This window comes from Eriocheir sinensis, chromosome 2 (genome assembly GCF_024679095.1).
Source record: "Eriocheir sinensis breed Jianghai 21 chromosome 2, ASM2467909v1, whole genome shotgun sequence".
Taxonomy (NCBI): Eukaryota; Metazoa; Arthropoda; class Malacostraca; order Decapoda; family Varunidae; genus Eriocheir; species Eriocheir sinensis.
Genome location: NC_066510.1, coordinates 5,052,011 through 5,069,628, shown reverse-complemented (window position 1 = coordinate 5,069,628; position 17,618 = coordinate 5,052,011). Strand labels below are relative to the sequence as shown.

The 17,618-nt window shown below is 45.8% G+C and overlaps 1 protein-coding gene across 1 annotated transcript in view; it reads left to right on the top strand.

The window, feature by feature from the left end:
- The first annotated feature begins 411 nt into the window (after window positions 1-411).
- LOC126998767 (serine/threonine-protein phosphatase 6 regulatory ankyrin repeat subunit C-like) overlaps window positions 412-17,618 on the top strand; it is a 31,502-nt gene continuing 14,295 nt past the window's right edge. The window contains exons 1-5 of the mRNA XM_050860795.1: window positions 412-632; window positions 8,045-8,232; window positions 9,603-12,197; window positions 13,622-13,810; window positions 16,786-16,953. Coding sequence (XP_050716752.1) covers window positions 536-632; window positions 8,045-8,232; window positions 9,603-12,197; window positions 13,622-13,810; window positions 16,786-16,953 — 3,237 coding nt within the window. The 5' untranslated portion in view covers window positions 412-535. The remainder of the gene's footprint in view (window positions 633-8,044; window positions 8,233-9,602; window positions 12,198-13,621; window positions 13,811-16,785; window positions 16,954-17,618) is intronic.

Genomic DNA, 17,618 nt, shown 5'->3' with positions numbered 1-17,618 from the left:
GTGTTAGCCACCTTTAAGAAGATATTTTGTAAACTGACAGATAAGGTGGAGCTAGGTTTGCACGAGCTTCCCTGTGCAGGGTGCGTCTCTGTGGTGTATTTGTTAGCACTCTTAACCTCGGATCAGCTGGCCTGGGTTCGAACCCCACCCTGGGCACTCAGTGCCTACTCAGCTGTTCATTCTTCCTCTCGAGCTGGTGAATAAATGGTTACCTGGGGAAATCTGGGGAAGGTAAACTGTGGTAACCTGGATATTGCGCTTGACATGGAGCGGATACGTGTACTGAGGCCACGCGCAGCTATAGCGTACGCCCTCAAATTAGCGTTTGTTTATCTGTGCAGAGTTACTGTCCTCTTGCAAGCTCCTGGTGTTGTTTTGGTCACGTGTGCATTTTTCTTACGCGAACGGCCTTGTTCTCGTATTTTGATGTTCTCTTCTTCACATAGGGAGACCAATGCCCGGACGTGCCTGACAACCTCGTTCGTGCCTCGGTGGCACAGCAGAGTGACACGGAAGTAGACGGAGCCAAGCGGAAATGATGGTGAATCCCGGCGTGGCGAGCACGGCCGTGGCCAGGCCCCGAGGCAGCGTGTTCCGCAGGGCCCTCAACTCGGTCGGGATAGTCTCCAAAGGTGAAGTATCAACTCAAGGATTTCTGTAACACGCAAACTACTTGCCTGACACCCATCAACAAATGACACAACGTTATACCACTTCAATAAGCAGAACCCATTATATTTTTCCCTCACACATTTTTTTTATTATGATGTAATTATACGTACGAGCCTCCAGTGTTTGGCTCGACCAAGGTGACTATACCGATGCTCATGTCCATCTCTCGCACGACATACAACCGCCTATCAAGGCTTGACAGTTTCGGCCAAAAAATCTTTTGCTCAATGAATACTATACTTTGAATGACTACCAACAAGTTCAGTTCTTACTATTATTGTTGCTTGGTCTCTCTCGTCATTCAACTTCTAACACAAATTCTCATATTGCAGACATCGTACTCCATCGGCGAATGATTACATTGAATGGAACTCAGAGGTTTTCATTATTTCAATATCATGCAAGGGTACGATGTTGTGTAGGTGAGAAGAGTTAAAAAGCAGTTGAGATAATAACAGGGAAACTTGACGACGGCACAACGTTGTCTCTGCCCTACACGGACCACCTCCCTCAAGGTTTAAATCCAAATACCTGAAGGCTTGTTTTCTGTCATCCCCGAACTGCCTCTCCCTTCTGTTGTAGCATTCAGTTGGTGTCGTGCACACAAGAATTCATACTGAAGGCTTTTACTCACCCTCTCGTCTATTGCTGGTATAGTTGTATTTCAACGTTGCCAAGTGTTCTGGTATTTACACAAAATATTTGTTATTATCCTAAACAATCTGAACCTTATTCGATTATTCAATTATTTAATTAAATTCATTTAAAGGTAGTAAATAGCTGACATATGAGAGGAATACATAGGAAGAACAGACACCAGAAGACCTGTCGGTCTATGGCGAGTGTGTCTGTTTACTACCGCTACTACTAGTAATCTACGTGTGGTAGGACAGGACAGAATAGATGAAGGCTCCTCCCCACCCACCTCTCCCTCCGGCAACGTGCCGGCAGGAAACAGTTAGAAGAGAACACCATGTGCCTTTAAGGAAGAAAGGGACATGGAAATTTTACAGTAAAGAGAGAAATGAGGAAATTACTACCCTTAACTTACGCTACTGGTGACCTAAGCTGTGGGGGAAACTAATGTCTTCAGGTTTTACTCGTGCTGCAGGCTGCCTGAGACAAACGAAAAAGGGTCAGTAAACAGTGTATGGAGTTGAGTCATAAGAATAAAAAAAATAAAAAAATAAATAAATAAATAAATAAATAAAAGTTAGTATTAAATTGGACTGCTCACGATGGGGTGAGATTTAGTTTCAGGGGTTACCGGTAGAGGCTTGATCCTCGTTTACCTTCGGTACAGGGGTACGCTCCAGTATCCTGTTAACCTTACTGTTCCCACACCTCACTGCCTGAAACATATGAAAAAGGGTCAGTAAAATCTTATATCCCTGAAATACTTATCCAATGAAGACTTGAAGCTATTAATGCCCTGTGCGCTGACTACTGACGGTGGGAGTCTATTCCAGTGATCGACGACTCTATTACTGAAATAACTTCTGCGCGCCAATGTGTTACATCGGTTTCCCTTTAACTTCATACCGTTGCTGCGTGTTATTGTGTTGGTGTCTCTCTGAAATAGACTATCTGGGTAAATGTTTTCGAATCTATTAAGGATTTTAAACACTTGAGTTAAGTCCCCTCTTACTCCTCGCTTCTTTAAAGAAAACATATCTAAACGCTTTAAACGCTCGTCATACGTCAAGTTACGGAGCGCTGGAATTAGTTTGGTTGCTCGTCGCTGTATCCTTTCTAGCAAAACTTGATCTTTTATATAATTCGATGACCAGAACTGAACGGCGTACTCTGGGTGTGGTTTTACAAATGCTAAATATATTCTCTTCATAAGTTCGGGTGATTTATAATCAAAGTTTCTTAAGATTAATCCTAGCATCATATTGGCTTTTTTACTCGCCGCAGAACATTGATCACTCATTTTAAGAGTATTACTGGTAATGACACCCAGATCTTTTTCTTGTTTTACTTCGCTGAGCTCATGTCCTTGCAGCTGATATTTAAAGTTAGGATTCTTTTCACCTATGTGCATTACTTTACATTTATCTACGTTGAAACACATTTGCCATTTTTCGCACCAATCGGCACATCTTATTAAGTCTGATTGAATGTTCTCGCAATTTGTACTGTTCGTTACCGTACCTCCTAATTTGGTGTCGTAGGCGAATTTGGCTACTTTTGACAGGATATCAGTCTCTATATCGTTCACGTAAACTATGAATAGTGTTGGCCCCAGGACCGAACCTTGGGGCACGCCACTGGTTACGGGTTGCCAATCGGATGCTTCACCATTAAGAACTACACGCTGCTCTCTGTCGGTGAGCCAGTCATGAATCCACGCACATAGATGGTCACTAATACCGTGGGAACGCAGTTTTGAAATAACCCTAACGTGGGGAACTTTATCAAACGCTTTCTGAAAGTCTAGGTAAATTACGTCATATGGGGCTCGGGCGTCCCAACTTGAATAAACGTCGTTGAAAAAAGTTAATAAGTTGGTAAGGCAAGATCGACTACTACGAAATCCATGCTGATTATCAGTGATAATTTTTTCCCTGATTATTTTTTTCGAATAATTTAATTAGGACAGACGTAAGGTTGATAGGACGATAATTACTGGCTTGTTTTTTATCTCCTCTTTTTTTAAATATCGGGGTAACATTGGCCTTTTTCCACTCTAGAGGCAGACTAGCCTGTGCTAATGACTTGTTGAACATTAACGTTATGGGTAATTCTAGTTGTTGACTACATTCTCTTAACACGCGAGGAGATAAATTGTCGGTGCCCGGAGATTTATTTTAATCTATTTTTTGCAGGTACGCACGCACTTCACTGATATCGATTTCTGTCAACGCAAGCTTATGTTCTTCAGGGCCTTGAAAAATAGTCCTCGGGGCTGGGATCGATGTCATGTTTTCTTTTGTGAATACGCTACTAAAGGTTGAATTTAGGACCGGCGCCATGCCTTTATCATCATTAATCTTATCGCCATTTACTAATAGTGGGCCGATATTATTTTTTTACATTTTTTTTTTTTTGCTTCATATGTAACTGAAAAATAATCTGGGATTTTTCTTCGCATCAAGTGATATTTTCATCTCATATTCGCGTTTCTGTTTTCTGATTTTCCTTTCGCACTCTCTCTTGATATTGATATAATTAGTACGATCCTGTGAAGTGCGTGACGGTTTATATTTCTTATACAGTTCTCTTTTTTTCGACGATGATTTTCTGCAGGTAATTAGTCATCCATAACGGCTTTTGATTCTCTGTCCTTCGTGGCTTGAGTGGGATGAATTTATTTACGCTCGCTGTGATTTGTGCAGTAAAACGATTATACATTTCTTGAACGCTGACGTTATTTAGCAAATGATTCCAATTTACTGAAGCCAATTCTCTTCTTAGGTCCGTAAACTTTGCTTTACTATAGTTAGGTATTAGGAGTGAGTTTTCTCGTGCTTTTGTTTCAATATTTAAAACGCATCTGATTATATTGTGGTCACTGCTTGCAAATGGCTCGCCGACCTCACAGGCGGTTATGAGGTGGCTGTCGGTCGTGAAGACTAAATCCAGAATGTTATTTCCTCGCGTCGGCGCGGTAACTGTTTGATAAAGAAATGTATCTTGCGCAAAATTTATTAATCTAGTTCCTTCCCTGTCGGCAGACAGTGTAGACCAGTTAACAGAGGGGTTATTGAAGTCGCCGCATATTATTGCATTTCTGTTTCTGATAATTTTATTTATCTCTGCGTAGAGATTTCCATCAATGTCTTCATTTGATTTATGAGGTCGGTAAATTACGCCCAGAACATACTTTTCATTATTGATCGTCGCTTGTACATACAATTAATCATAAGCCTCTGTTTCGGTTGTGTTAAGCTGAATGACTTCTAAATTACTTTTAGCATATATTATTACACCTCCACCTTTTTTGTGTAGACGACACTTAGCAAACGCGTTGTAACCATTGATAGCTACTTCACTTAACTGATGCTTGTCACGCGTATTTAGCCATGTTTCTGTGATCAAAATGAAGTCGGGTTTTTCAGTAATTGCATGAATTATCAAGTGGCTACGCTTCTGAATAATGCTACGGGCATTTACATAGAAGATGTTTAATTTATTCGCCGAGTGTGCGCCATATATCAACTGTCGTTTCACTGGAATAGTGCGTCAGACCCGATTATCTACAACTACCTCTACCTCACCACCCACCTGTGTGGCTGTTAACCTGACCGCTACCTCAGTATCCCCCACCTGGGGGTCTGGTGACTTGACGTCCTCCTCAGGACTACACACCTCTAGTTCCCCCCTCACCTGAGACCTGATACTCCTACCTCCGTGAACCTCACCGTCTGAGTGAAGACTCCTCCCACTCCCAGCCAAGCCGGAAGTTTCCACACCTCGTTCCCGCTGCACCTGACTTTTCTTTAACTCTTTCAAAACTTCCTCATCCAACACTCGGCCCAGCCTCGCCTTGCCTACACAATTTAAGTGAAGTCCATCGTTAGCAAACAAGCTCCTGTCATGAATAAAATGATCCCAGACGTCCACAAACATGACTCCCTCACGACTACACAAATCCCTGACACGTTCGTTAATCCCCATCATTCTACTGAGAATGAGGGAACTAACATCGTGCCGAGGGAGCAACCACACACAACTGAACGCCGCCTGCTGTCCCTCAACTTCCCGACAAACTTCCTGTACTTGTCTAGAACCTCCTCTGACCTACCTTTAACTACATTGTTTGTACCGATCAGGTAAACAAACACTGTCTCCTCTGAGGTAGTGACGACGAAGTCGTCAACCTTCTCAGCTACATGCTCAATTCTACGTCCAGGAAAAACTACATGCCTCCGCCTCGCTCCCTTCCTACAAAACTCCTGGTCCTGCTGTCTAACTAAACTATCACCGGCAAGAACGATGCTAGGATCGCTCTCAACTTGGTCTCCTAACACCTGGAACCTGTTCCTCGTCACGACACCACTGTAACTAACATCTGCCGTTACAGCCTTATTCCCTTTTCTAACCTGCTGGAAGGAATCTAAGGTACCTACCTTCTTCTCTACCTCACCTACTCTATCTTCCAACCTCTCTACCTTTTCAACGACCTTAACCTCACTCTCCCCGACACTAGCTACATCCAATCCTAACACACCCTCCAGAAACTGTACCTTGCTATCTATCGCTTTTAACTTTACACTTACCTTGTGTTCAGTTTCACAGAAAAACATACAGTGTACTCACCATTTTCCTGGTTGAGGAAGTCCTTCGTGAACTCCCTCCTGCAAGTCAAACACGGATATCTAGCGGCTGGTGGCATTGTGACCTGACTCTGCGAACGGGTCGGGAGAGAAAGCTACCACACCTCCGCTCAGTACGGCTGGCAGAGAGAGAGGTGTTGAGAGTGTGTGGCAAGGTGCGGGGCGGTGCTGACCTTGGCTGACCCCCAGCCGCCACTCTCCCGCCCGCCAGTTTCTCGTAGAAATGCTATAGCAGGGAGGCTGTAGCAAGATATTAACATAGATTTGCATAGATATTCAGACCACACAGACCCTATGGTCCAGACTAGGTGGTCTGTCCTTAAACTTAAATGAAATCATATTAAATTTAATGCCACCAAGACCTTACATTTCTACTTTAGTGATATCAAGTTGAAGGAAGTGGCGATCGAGCTCGTTTCTAAATTAATCAATCGTACTGCACTGAACCACTGAAGGCAGGAGTTTATTCCATTCTCGCACTACAACGTTGGTGAAGAAATATTTGATGCAATCTCAATTTATTTATTTACACCATTATTTCTTGTTCGGAACGTGTCATCGATCAAAACGCTTTTGATTTGTCCACGTTCGTAAAACCATTGAGTATTTTGAAACATTCGATCAGTTTTTCTCGGAGGCGACGATTCTCAAGGGAGAACAGCTCAAGGGATGAAAGACTTTCGTCGCATGGTTTGCTGCGCAAGAGATCATCTTTGTTGCCGTACGTTGAACACCTTCTAATTTAGCAATATCCTCTGCGTGAATTATTACATTTTTATTCTTGAATGATAAGCCCAGCATTCTGTTCGCTTTGTTTGCTGCGTCAGTACATTACTATGAATATTTGAGGTTTGACGCGATTTTGACACCCAGGTCCTTGACGCACTGAACGCTTTTGTGTTTATCGCCACGCATTTCGTAATCGAACCTCTTATTTTTGAACCGATTTGAAGAACATTGCACTTATCTATATTAAAGGGCATCTCCCATCTATTAGACCAAGCTGAAATTATAAGCAAACCTTCTTAGAGGCTTTGTCTGTCTTTGTCAGTGAGGACCGAGTTAGCAATCTTTGTGTGGTCAGCAAACTTACTAATGAGACTTCTAAGTCCAACGTCCACATCGTTGATATAAATTATAAAGAGCACTGGGGCAAGAACTGAACCCTGAGGGTCACTACTGGTGACAGGCGCCCACTCTGAGTTAATAAATCCATCGATCACCATTCTTTGCTGTCTGTTGCTCAACCAATTTGCGATCCAGTGGTGTACTTTACCTTCAATACCTAGTTGCTCTAATTTATAAAGTAATCTGTATAACAAAGGCACACTTTCACACAAGGAGTGGAGTTGCCTCGAGGGACACATTGGAGAATTTAGAAGAGAGTCTTGCTGCTAGGATGACTGGTGACTAGGAGCGATACAGGACTCTGTCGCGAGGGACTATAGAACCCTTCTGAGGAGGAACAAGAAGTATCTCAGCGGTCTCGCTGAGGATGGGATGTTGGGTACCAGCTCCTTGGCCGAGTACTTTGGACCCCATGGGGACAGCTCCCTATACATATATATATATATATATATATATATATATATATATATATATATATATATATATATATATATATATATATATATATATATATATATATATATATATATATATATATATATATATATATATATATATATATATATATATATATATATATATATATATATATATATATATATATATATATATATATATATATATATATATATATATATATATATATATATATATATATATATATATATATATATATATATATATATATATATATATATATAGATATCCTGCATTTGCCCCTAGATTGTAGTTCTTCTGGGTGCAGTCCCTTGTTCTCTGCCCCCTTGATATCATCACAGCTTCTGTTTATTTTTAAGTAGCACTTGTCCCCTACCATTATACCTGTTTAGTTTCATGGATATATCAACAGTTGTTCAATCACACTATGTATTGCCTGGGGGTTGGGATGGCAGGTTCCTCCCTTCTCCTTTGTTGTATAGGTTACTCTGCAACAATAAACCATCAATCAATCAATCAATCAGAGGAGCGGCTGGTAGCAGCGGCGGACAACGGAGATACGGTTTCCATGACGACGCTGCTCTCGGGCGGCGCTGACGTGAACTGGCAAAATAATCATGGTGAGAGCGCCCTCATGTACGCCTCCTGGCGAGGCCAAGAGGCGGCTGTGGCTGCCCTGCTGCAGCACCCCGCCACACACGTCAACTTGCAGGTGGGTGTGGAGAGTGTGCTGGCAATGCGCTGAGACAGGATTATGCAGGGCAAGGATACATGATAGCAACTCATCATGTCCATGTTTTTTGGCCGTGGCTTTGATATGTGTGTGCGAGCCACGAAGGCAGGGCTGTGTAAGGCAAGGATGGACCCACGATAAAAAAAAAAGAAGCTTTGTCCATGTTAGTCTTCCGCTGTTTTGCTGTGTATGTGACACTCGAAAACTAAACTGCGAAGTCATCATGCATTCTTCTTTTTGTTCAATTGGCCTGTTCGCAGTAGGGCGTGAAGGTGCCCTTTGATACCAGAAATTTTATATTCTCCTAACTTCAGTGGGCAGAGAGGTGACGGCTATTTTCAACACCAACGTCTTTGATGCCCACAGCAATGTAAAATAATATTAAAGACATATTCATACAAAAAAAAAAATTGTACTTACTTGGCCATAACAAAGTTATTTCTACCAAGCTATAATTTTGTTAGTACGTAAATTATTATTTTGCAAGTAAGTATGAACAGTATAGCAAAGGACCTGCGATATTTTCGTCTTTCAAGTCAACTCGACCCACCTAAAACTCTCACTGTCACGTCAAATTTGCGATGCCATTAAAGTCTATAAGAAAATGCACCATCCTCTGCCAGACGTGCAGCCTTACTATGACAAAAATGCAGTAAGGCTCTGTCCTTGAAGTGCTGCTTAAACTCAGCAGTTGTCCAGCTTTCTGGTGTTAATGGTTCATTTTGAACATGATGTTAATAATAGCTTTGTGGTTCATGTCACATTTTGTCTTGTGCTCTACGGACTGATATCGCTGCGGTTTTGCTCCCTCGGAGAAGGTATCGCACCGGAGACAGGAATTTAGGAACAGACGGTTTTTTTCTTTCATTCAAATTGAATCATAATTTGAGAAATACATGAGAATGTTCATAAACAGGTTAAATTTCCTTCCACTGATGTGAATAGCGAATTTTAGAGCAAAATCTTCAAAATTATTTTAATAACAGCATTTTATGCAATTCTGTGCTTGTAATAAGATTCAACCAGTTATTTTGAAAATATTAGTATGAAAAATAAAAGAATTATATATATATATATATATATATATATATATATATATATATATATATATATATATATATATATATATATATATATATATATATATATAGCCGTATATGGGAAATATTTTTCTAGCTAAAATAACAAGAAATGTCGCTGTCTGTTATCTACAGCCCCGATACGAACAGGCAAATACAGTTTTTCATGTCTCATAACTCATTGTTGCCTTTGTTTGCCGTTTTCTGAGGTACATGTACCAAGGCCACAATGAGAGTATGCTTAATGGTTCAAGGTGAGTGTTATTGCAGGATGACGACGGGTGGAGTGCCTTGCTGTGGGCGGCGCACGGCGGCCACACGGGCGTGGTGCGGCTCTTCATGGTGCACCCCGACACGGAGCCAGACCTGACCAACAACGCGGGTGAAACGGCTCTCATGAAGGCATCCGTCAACGGCCATGAAGGCGTCGTCAAGCAGCTCATCAGCTCCTACCGCACCACAGTGGACAAACGTCACCCAGACGGGTCCACGGCTTTGTTGTGGGCGGCGGCGGGCGGCAGAGTGAGCTGCGTTTCGGCGCTGCTGGACGCCAAAGCCAACATGTCTGTCCGCGACAAGGATGGCATGAACGCTCTCATGTGGGCCGTGTCGGTGGGCCAGGCGGAGGCCACAGAATTGCTCATTCTGCGTGGCGTCGACATCTCGCAGCGAGACAATATCGGCCGGTCCTCGTTACTGATGGCGGCGGAGACGGGTCACACGGAGGTGGCCAGCGTGCTACTGCAGCACGACGCCGCGGACGTCAACGTTTGCACCAAGGACAAGGTCAGTCCCCTCATGCGCGCGGCGGAGCACGGCCACACCGCCGTAGTTAACATGCTGTGTAAGTGTAACGACACTGACGTGAACCTGCAAGACAACCATGGCCGTACAGCGCTGCTGTTCGCCTCACGTTCTGGCCACGCCGACTGTACCTACATACTGCTACACCACGCGTCCATAGACCCCAACCGTTCCGATATGGAGGGCATGACCCCGGTCATGATGGCCGCAAGCGCAGGTCACGAGGATGTGTTAGCGGCCTTGCTCGCTCACAAGGATATAAACGTCTCCCTAAGAACTCGCAGCGGCTTCACGGCTTTTCTTTTAGCTGCCCGCAACAGCCAACGCCCCGTCGTAAAGAGACTGCTGGCCCACCCTGACGTCGACATCAACGAGCAGGACGGGGCGGGCATGACGGCCCTGGCCTGGGCGGCGAAGAGTGGCGCCGTGCACGTGGTAGAGCTGCTGCAACAGTACCATAACCTCCGACCTGATACACCAGACTCTGAGGGCCTCACACCCATAATGTGGGCCGCTCGGTGCAATCAGCTCCTGGCCGTCAAGACTCTCCTCAGGGACTCGCGTGGCGACACGGAGGTCAAGGACAGGAACAACCGCACGGCACTGGCGTGGGCTCAGCACGAAGGGCACAAAGAGGTGGTGCAGCTTTTAACTCGCTACAATCAGCTGGCGTCGAGCGGCGCCGAGGATTCCCTCGATGACTCGTCGTCCTCCGAGTGTTCGTATCACACACCCTCGGCCATGACGCTGCGCTATAACCACCCCGTCAGCGACATGCAGGTGGACAACATCGGGGACGTGGTGAAGCTCCTCGAGAACGGCCCATACGTCAGCTGGCGGCAGAAGACTGGCAAGACGTCTTTCGCTTGGGCGGTGGCCAACGGTCAGGCCGAGGTGGTGAAGGTGTTTCTGTTGGTTCCCGGGTTGGACGTGAACGAACGGGACGAGCAGGGCCTCACGCCTCTCATGGTGGCGGCGAGGAATGGACACGTACAGGTACTTCGCTTATTGCTCATGCATAAGGATGTCGACACCAGCAGTGTGGACTGGCGTGGCCGCTCGGTGCTGATGCTTGCTGCGGAGCATGGCCAGGTGCGAACGCTGGGTGCTCTTCTCAACTGCCCAGAGGTGAACGTGAACCAGCAGGACAAACACGACCACACTGCCCTTACCGTCGCTGCCACGGCAGGTATGTACGAGGTGACTAGCATGCTGCTGCGGCACCCAACCATAGACGTCAACCTCACCGCCACGGACAAGTGCAGCGCCTTGCTGTTCGCCACCCGCTCTGGCCACGACGACACAGCCGAATTGTTGATTAAGTATCCCAAGACAAACGTGAACCTAGAGGATGACAGCGGCGACACAGCGCTGCACGTGGCGGGGGGACATCACGGCAACGCGCGACTCACGCGTTGCTTGCTGCAGCATTCACACATCGGCGTAAACCGCCGCAACGAGCAGGGTAGCACTGCACTGCTGCTGGCGGCCAAAAACGGGCACGTGGACTGTGTGAAACTCCTGCTGGAGCACCCCATCATCGATGTCAACCTTCGGGATCGCGAGGACAAGACGGCCCTTATGTACGCTTGCATCATGGGGCACGAAGACATAGTGTGTCTCCTTTTTTCCCACCCAGACCTCGAGCCTAACCTTCGGTGCAGCGAGCAAGGCATGTCTGCACTGCTGCTGGCCACACGCAGCGACCACTCTGCTCTTGTCGCCCTCCTGTGTGCTCGAAATAACATCAACGTCAACCAGACGGATGATTTCCGGGCTGCGCCGTTAATGTACGCCGTGCGGCGTGGATCACAGCCGTCCGTGGAGGCTCTTCTTGAACGGCCAGATATTAACATTAACATCAGTGACGCCGAGGGCAAAACGCCGCTGATCCGCGCCTTGGCGGACAACCATTACCACCTCGCCATGCTGCTGCTGGCGCGGCGCGACGTAGACGTCAACGCTCATACTCTCGAGTCCAAAACTGCGCTCATGTACGCCACCACGTTCCCAGAAGGTCTACCGGCACTCAGGCTGATGCTGGCCATCCGCGGGGTAGAGGTGGGTGGAGAGAGAGAGAGAGAGAGAGAGAGAGAGAGAGAGAGAGAGAGAGAGAGAGAGAGAGAGAGAGAGAGAGAGAGAGAGAGAGAGAGAGAGAGAGAGAGAGAGAGAGAGAGAGTGTTTACAGTATAGAAAGCAGCTCAATTGCAAAAATAATTGTAAACAAAAAAAGTCCGCTGCCACTGCTTCTATAAAAGGAAATATAAAAAAAAAAAAATTGGCCAAAAGAGAGGTCCATTTCGGGTGAAGATGTGTCTTGATACTCTCCTCTTGAAAGAGGTCAAGTCATAGGCAGGAGGAAATACAGACAAAGGAAGGCTGATCCAGAGTTTGCCATTGAAAAGGATGAAGGAATGAAGATCCTGGTTACTCTTGCATAAGGGGTTTGGACCGCATAGGAGCAAGTCGAGTGCAGCAAGACCACGGGAGGGGAGGAAGGCATGCAGTTAGCAAGTTCAGAAGAGCAGTCAGCATGAAAATATCGATAAAAGATAGAATCAGAAGCATCACTGCGGCGGAATTTAAGAGGTAGAAGACTGTTAGTAAGAGAAGGGGAGTTGATAAGGCGAAGAGCCTTTAACTTTACTCTGCCCAAAAGGGCAGTATGTGTGGAGCCCCCCCCACACATGAGATGCATACTCCGTACGAAGGCAGACAAGACCTCTGTATATGCACAGCATCTGTGAGGGGGAAAAGAACTGGTGGAGACGATACAGAACGCTTAACCTTGAGGAAGCTGATTTAGTAAAAGAGAAGATACGATGGTTTCAGTTAAGATTTTGAGTTAAGGATAGACCGAGGATATATAGTGCGGAAGAAGGTGACAGCTGAGTGTTATCTAGGAATAGGGGATATGTGTTTGTGAGAAAGTATCAAGTTGGCAGATAGTGATATTGAGTTGTTGAGGCATTGAAGGACACCAAGTTCTTTTTGCCTCATTTAGAAGTAATAACAAGGTTTGAGGTTAAGCGTTCTACAGCGTCCAGCCTAGACTCATGTAATTCATGTTGGGAGGGTCTTCTGTCAAAATATGTTGAGTAATGCGTAATGAAGTCATCGGCGCACGAGTGGATTGGACAGTTTATTTTGGATAGATCATTAATGAACAGCAAAAAGAGAATTGGAAATAGAACAGAGCCCCACGAGAAACCGCTGCTGATAGGTTTAGGGGAAAACAGTAACCGTCTACCACAGTAGAGGTAGAATGGCCGCAAAGGAAACTGGAGATGAAAATATAAAGGGAGGGACAAAATTCCGTAGGTGTGTGTGTGTGTGTGTGTGTGTGTGTGTGTGTGTGTGTGTGTGTGTGTGTGTGTGTGTGTATATTTAAGGAATTAGTTTAATAAAATATAATGAGACACGGGACACAGGGTTTACCTCTGTGGTGGAAATAATAAATAAATAACAAGCCCTGTCCCTCACAGCTGAACGCCGCGGACGAGCGGGCGTGCACGGCGCTGCTTCACGCGTGCAAGTGCGGGAACGTGGAGGCGGCGCTGGCCCTGGTGGAGACTGACGGCGTGAACCTGGAGCTGCTGGATGACCAGGGCATGACCGCACTCATGTGGGCCGCTCTGCTGGGCTTCCGTGTCATCATCCAGGCGCTGCTGCAGGTGAGGCGTTCTCTGCTTCATTATTATGAGTATTTTGATTTCGAATATAGCCCCCCCCCCCCCTCCCCCAGCCCCCGCCTCTACTATAATCCGTTTTCGTCAACTTGGAAAATATGCCCCTTCCCCCTCCTGCTATCAATATACTCTGTTCCCGTCAACTTTGAAAATGTCATTCTCTCTTCCCTGTCCCTCACTGTGTATACCATCCACAAGGAGCCATAAGCCAGTCCATAAGCGAGCCACCGGTGTGCGCTGACCTCGACATTTTTTTTTTTACGTTCTGTCTAGGGCGCCGGTAGGCTTTCTTGGAGGGGTCTGATGCTCGGCCCCAGCCTGTTATGGCGCAGGCAAGTGTTTTTAGTAGCGCCATCTTGCTTGGGTCATGCTGTCTCCCGGAGCTCATCTTTGATCTTCTTTAGAGAAAGAAAATCTAGAGTCCGGGTTGATAGGTGGTCTGCAGGGCAGCATGGGGGTAGTCTTAGGCCACTCGGCGGTAACTGAAAAATCCCAGCTTGTGGCGGCGGGTGTTACGCAAACCTGGGTCCTCCTGGACGCCGTACCCGCACGCTAGCCACTCAGCCACCGCCTTGGCCTCTGCTATTACGTTTTCTCGTTGGCTTGGAAAATAGGTACCTCCTCCAGTTTCATGTGTTCATCCTTGTCCAATGCATGAACAAGCCGCCCCCCCCCCTCAACATGCTGTGTACTCGATTTCCGTTGATTCGCCCTTCCCGTTGAGTGCACTGTTATTAGCCTGTCTATGCAGCACATAAACAAGCCACGCCACCTCGCTAACTTAGGTTGTAGGCAAAGCATTCCTCTGTCTGACTGTATTCACACTAACCTAAGAGAACAAACCACCTAGCCTTCTCTTATTACTTGCATACCATTTACCACTCTTCAAACGTGCCCCGGCCATTTTGGCATACACTATTCACGCCAAGTTTGGAAGATGGCAAATCCACCTGATCCTTTCCATGAAGGGTAACATACCATTGGCTACAAACAAATCTCGCCCCCTCTCCAATTCGACTTGCGTGTCATTGAAATTGGCAGATGGGTAACCCTTCCTTGTATACCACTGGACCCATATTCTCAAACCTTTAGGTGCCCCAGCACACATATTTGACAAGGCTTTCCTTGGAGTTTTGGGCATTTCCAGGGTTACTTCAATGACCCTGGTGGTAGTGTGACCCTTCTTCTGTACCGTGAATATGAAAAAACTCACATGGAAACCTGATTAATCTACTTTTTCGGCCTTTGGAAAAAGTTAATGCGGGAGGTGGAGGCGTCTGAAAATACCGCCCCTGATGGTCAGCCAACAAGCAAGTCCTTCTGCCAGTAACATACACTATTGTACGCTGGTGAAGATAAATTGTCGTATAAACCCCTCCCCCTGCCACAAGAGCCAGCCACGCCACCTCCCCTAACACGTACTCTCTGTCTCTCTATATCTTTCTATCTGTCTCTGTCTATCTATCTGTACATGTGCTTTTGTGAGTTACTCGGTTAGCAGAGCGGAGGAACTGAGCACATTTTATTATGAGTATCGCTATTTTATGATAACAGCTACTCTAAACTTGCAAACCTCATGACTCCAACCCTCCCGTGTTCATTTTGTGTTAACTGCTGCTCTGATATTGCAAGCTTCATGACTCCAACCCTCCCGTGTTCATTTTGTGTTAACTGCTGCTCTGATATTGCAAGCTTCAGGACACCAACCCTCCCGTGTTCATTTTGTGTTAACTGCTGCTCTGATATTGCAAGCTTCAGGACTCCAACCCTCCCGTGTTCATTTTGTGTTAACTGCTGCTCTGATATTGCAAGCTTCATGGCTCCAACCCTCCCGTGTTCATTTTGTGTTAACTGCTGCTCTGATATTGCAAGCTTCATGACTCCAACCCTCCCGTGTTCATTTTGTGTTAACTGCTGCTCTGATATTGCAAGCTTCATGGCTCCAACCCTCCCGTGTTCATTTTGTGTTAACTGCTGCTCTGATATTGCAAGCTTCATGGCTCCAACCCTCCCGTGTTCATTTTGTGTTAACTGCTGCTCTGATATTGCAAGCTTCATGGCTCCAACCCTCCCGTGTTCATTTTGTGTTAACTGCTGCTCTGATATTGCAAACCTCATGACTCCAACCCTCCCGTGTTCATTTTGTGTTAACTGCTGCTCTGATATTGCAAGCTTCATGACTCCAACCCTCCCGTGTTCATTTTGTGTTAACTGCTGCTCTGATATTGCAAACCTCATGACTCCAACCCTCCCGTGTTCATTTTGTGTTAACTGCTGCTCTGATATTGCAAGCTTCAGGACTCCAACCCTCCCGTGTTCATTTTGTGTTAACTGCTGCTCTGGTATTGCAAGCTTCAGGACTCCAACCCTCCCGTGTTCATTTTGTGTTAACTGCTGCTCTGATATTGCAAGCTTCAGGACTCCAACCCTCCCGTGTTCATTTTGTGTTAACTGCTGCTCTGATATTGCAAGCTTCAGGACTCCAACCCTCCCGTGTTCATTTTGTGTTAACTGCTGCTCTGGTATTGCAAGCTTCATGGCTCCAGCCCTATCCATGTCCCCGCCGCACGAGACCTGCTCATTTCCATACTGTCCAACTTTCCAATGTAAGGGTTCCACTTTTTCTCTAGTAAACTCTGGAACATCCTACCTTTAAGGGGTATCAAGACATCCCATCATTTATATGGGATCGTTCTTTTGGCATTTTCCTATGTTCCTTTTATAGGAGCAAGATTTTTGCTGGCATTTTTTAACATATATTATGCTGTCCTTCGTATTTCTCATTTGATTTAACATGAAAGTACAAACACCGGAGATGAGGCTGCTGGAAGTGAGGAGTAGCACGTAAGAGTATTATTTTCTACCCGTTAGTCTGTGCTATTTACCGTGAACAAAGAAGCAACCATGTTCCTCCTTCATTTAATGGCTGGGGGGCGCCACTCATGCTACCAATCCCGCAGGTGAGGACGCTGGAGGTCAACAGATTGAGTCGTGATGGCTTGTCGGCGCTGGGTCTGGCCTGCGAGGCGGGACACGTGGACGTGGTGCAGCAGCTCGCCTCGCATGCCACTGTGGACGTGAACGCCGGGGACACCGCAGGACGGACTCCCCTTGTGGCGGCCCTCGAGGTAATAAAGTCTTCCTGCGTTGTTGGTGTCATTGTTGCAGTTTCCCGAGCAGACATCCATGCGAAAATAACCACTAAAATAATTCAGCCCTTTCCCAACGTCCTCTGCCTTTCTGTCTGATGTTAGAGTACTCCATCCTAATCTAACCAATGGTCTATTGGATCTCATCACCTCGCTCGCTCTTTATCTGCCGTGACTTCTACAAATTCTGAGTTTTCGCTGTTCACTTTTGCTGCCTACTTATTGTCGGCTCTATTCCAATGACCTGCTCGAGTTCACTACTTGTTATTCATCACCACTGAAATACGCGTTTTGTGTGTGTACTTCACGGTGCAAGTACTGTCCGTGTCTTTCCATGTTACACTCAACATTTTTCATTTAGTTTCTATTTTGCAATCTTCGTAGCTTTGTCTCTAGATGTCGTGTAAGGCCTCGTGTTTCTGAGTGTATGTTAGAATTGGTAGGACACAGCGTTTATGCACCTTTCTTCCATGCTCCATTTTATTGTTATTCATGATGTCCTTATCTTTACCGGCCAGGAGGACGGGGAAAATGGGAACGAAATACTTGAGGTAACAGAGGAATCCACATGTCTGAAACAAACAAATTTAGTGCAAACTCAGCCAACGCAAAATATATGAGAAGGAGAATAGGACTGAGATAGA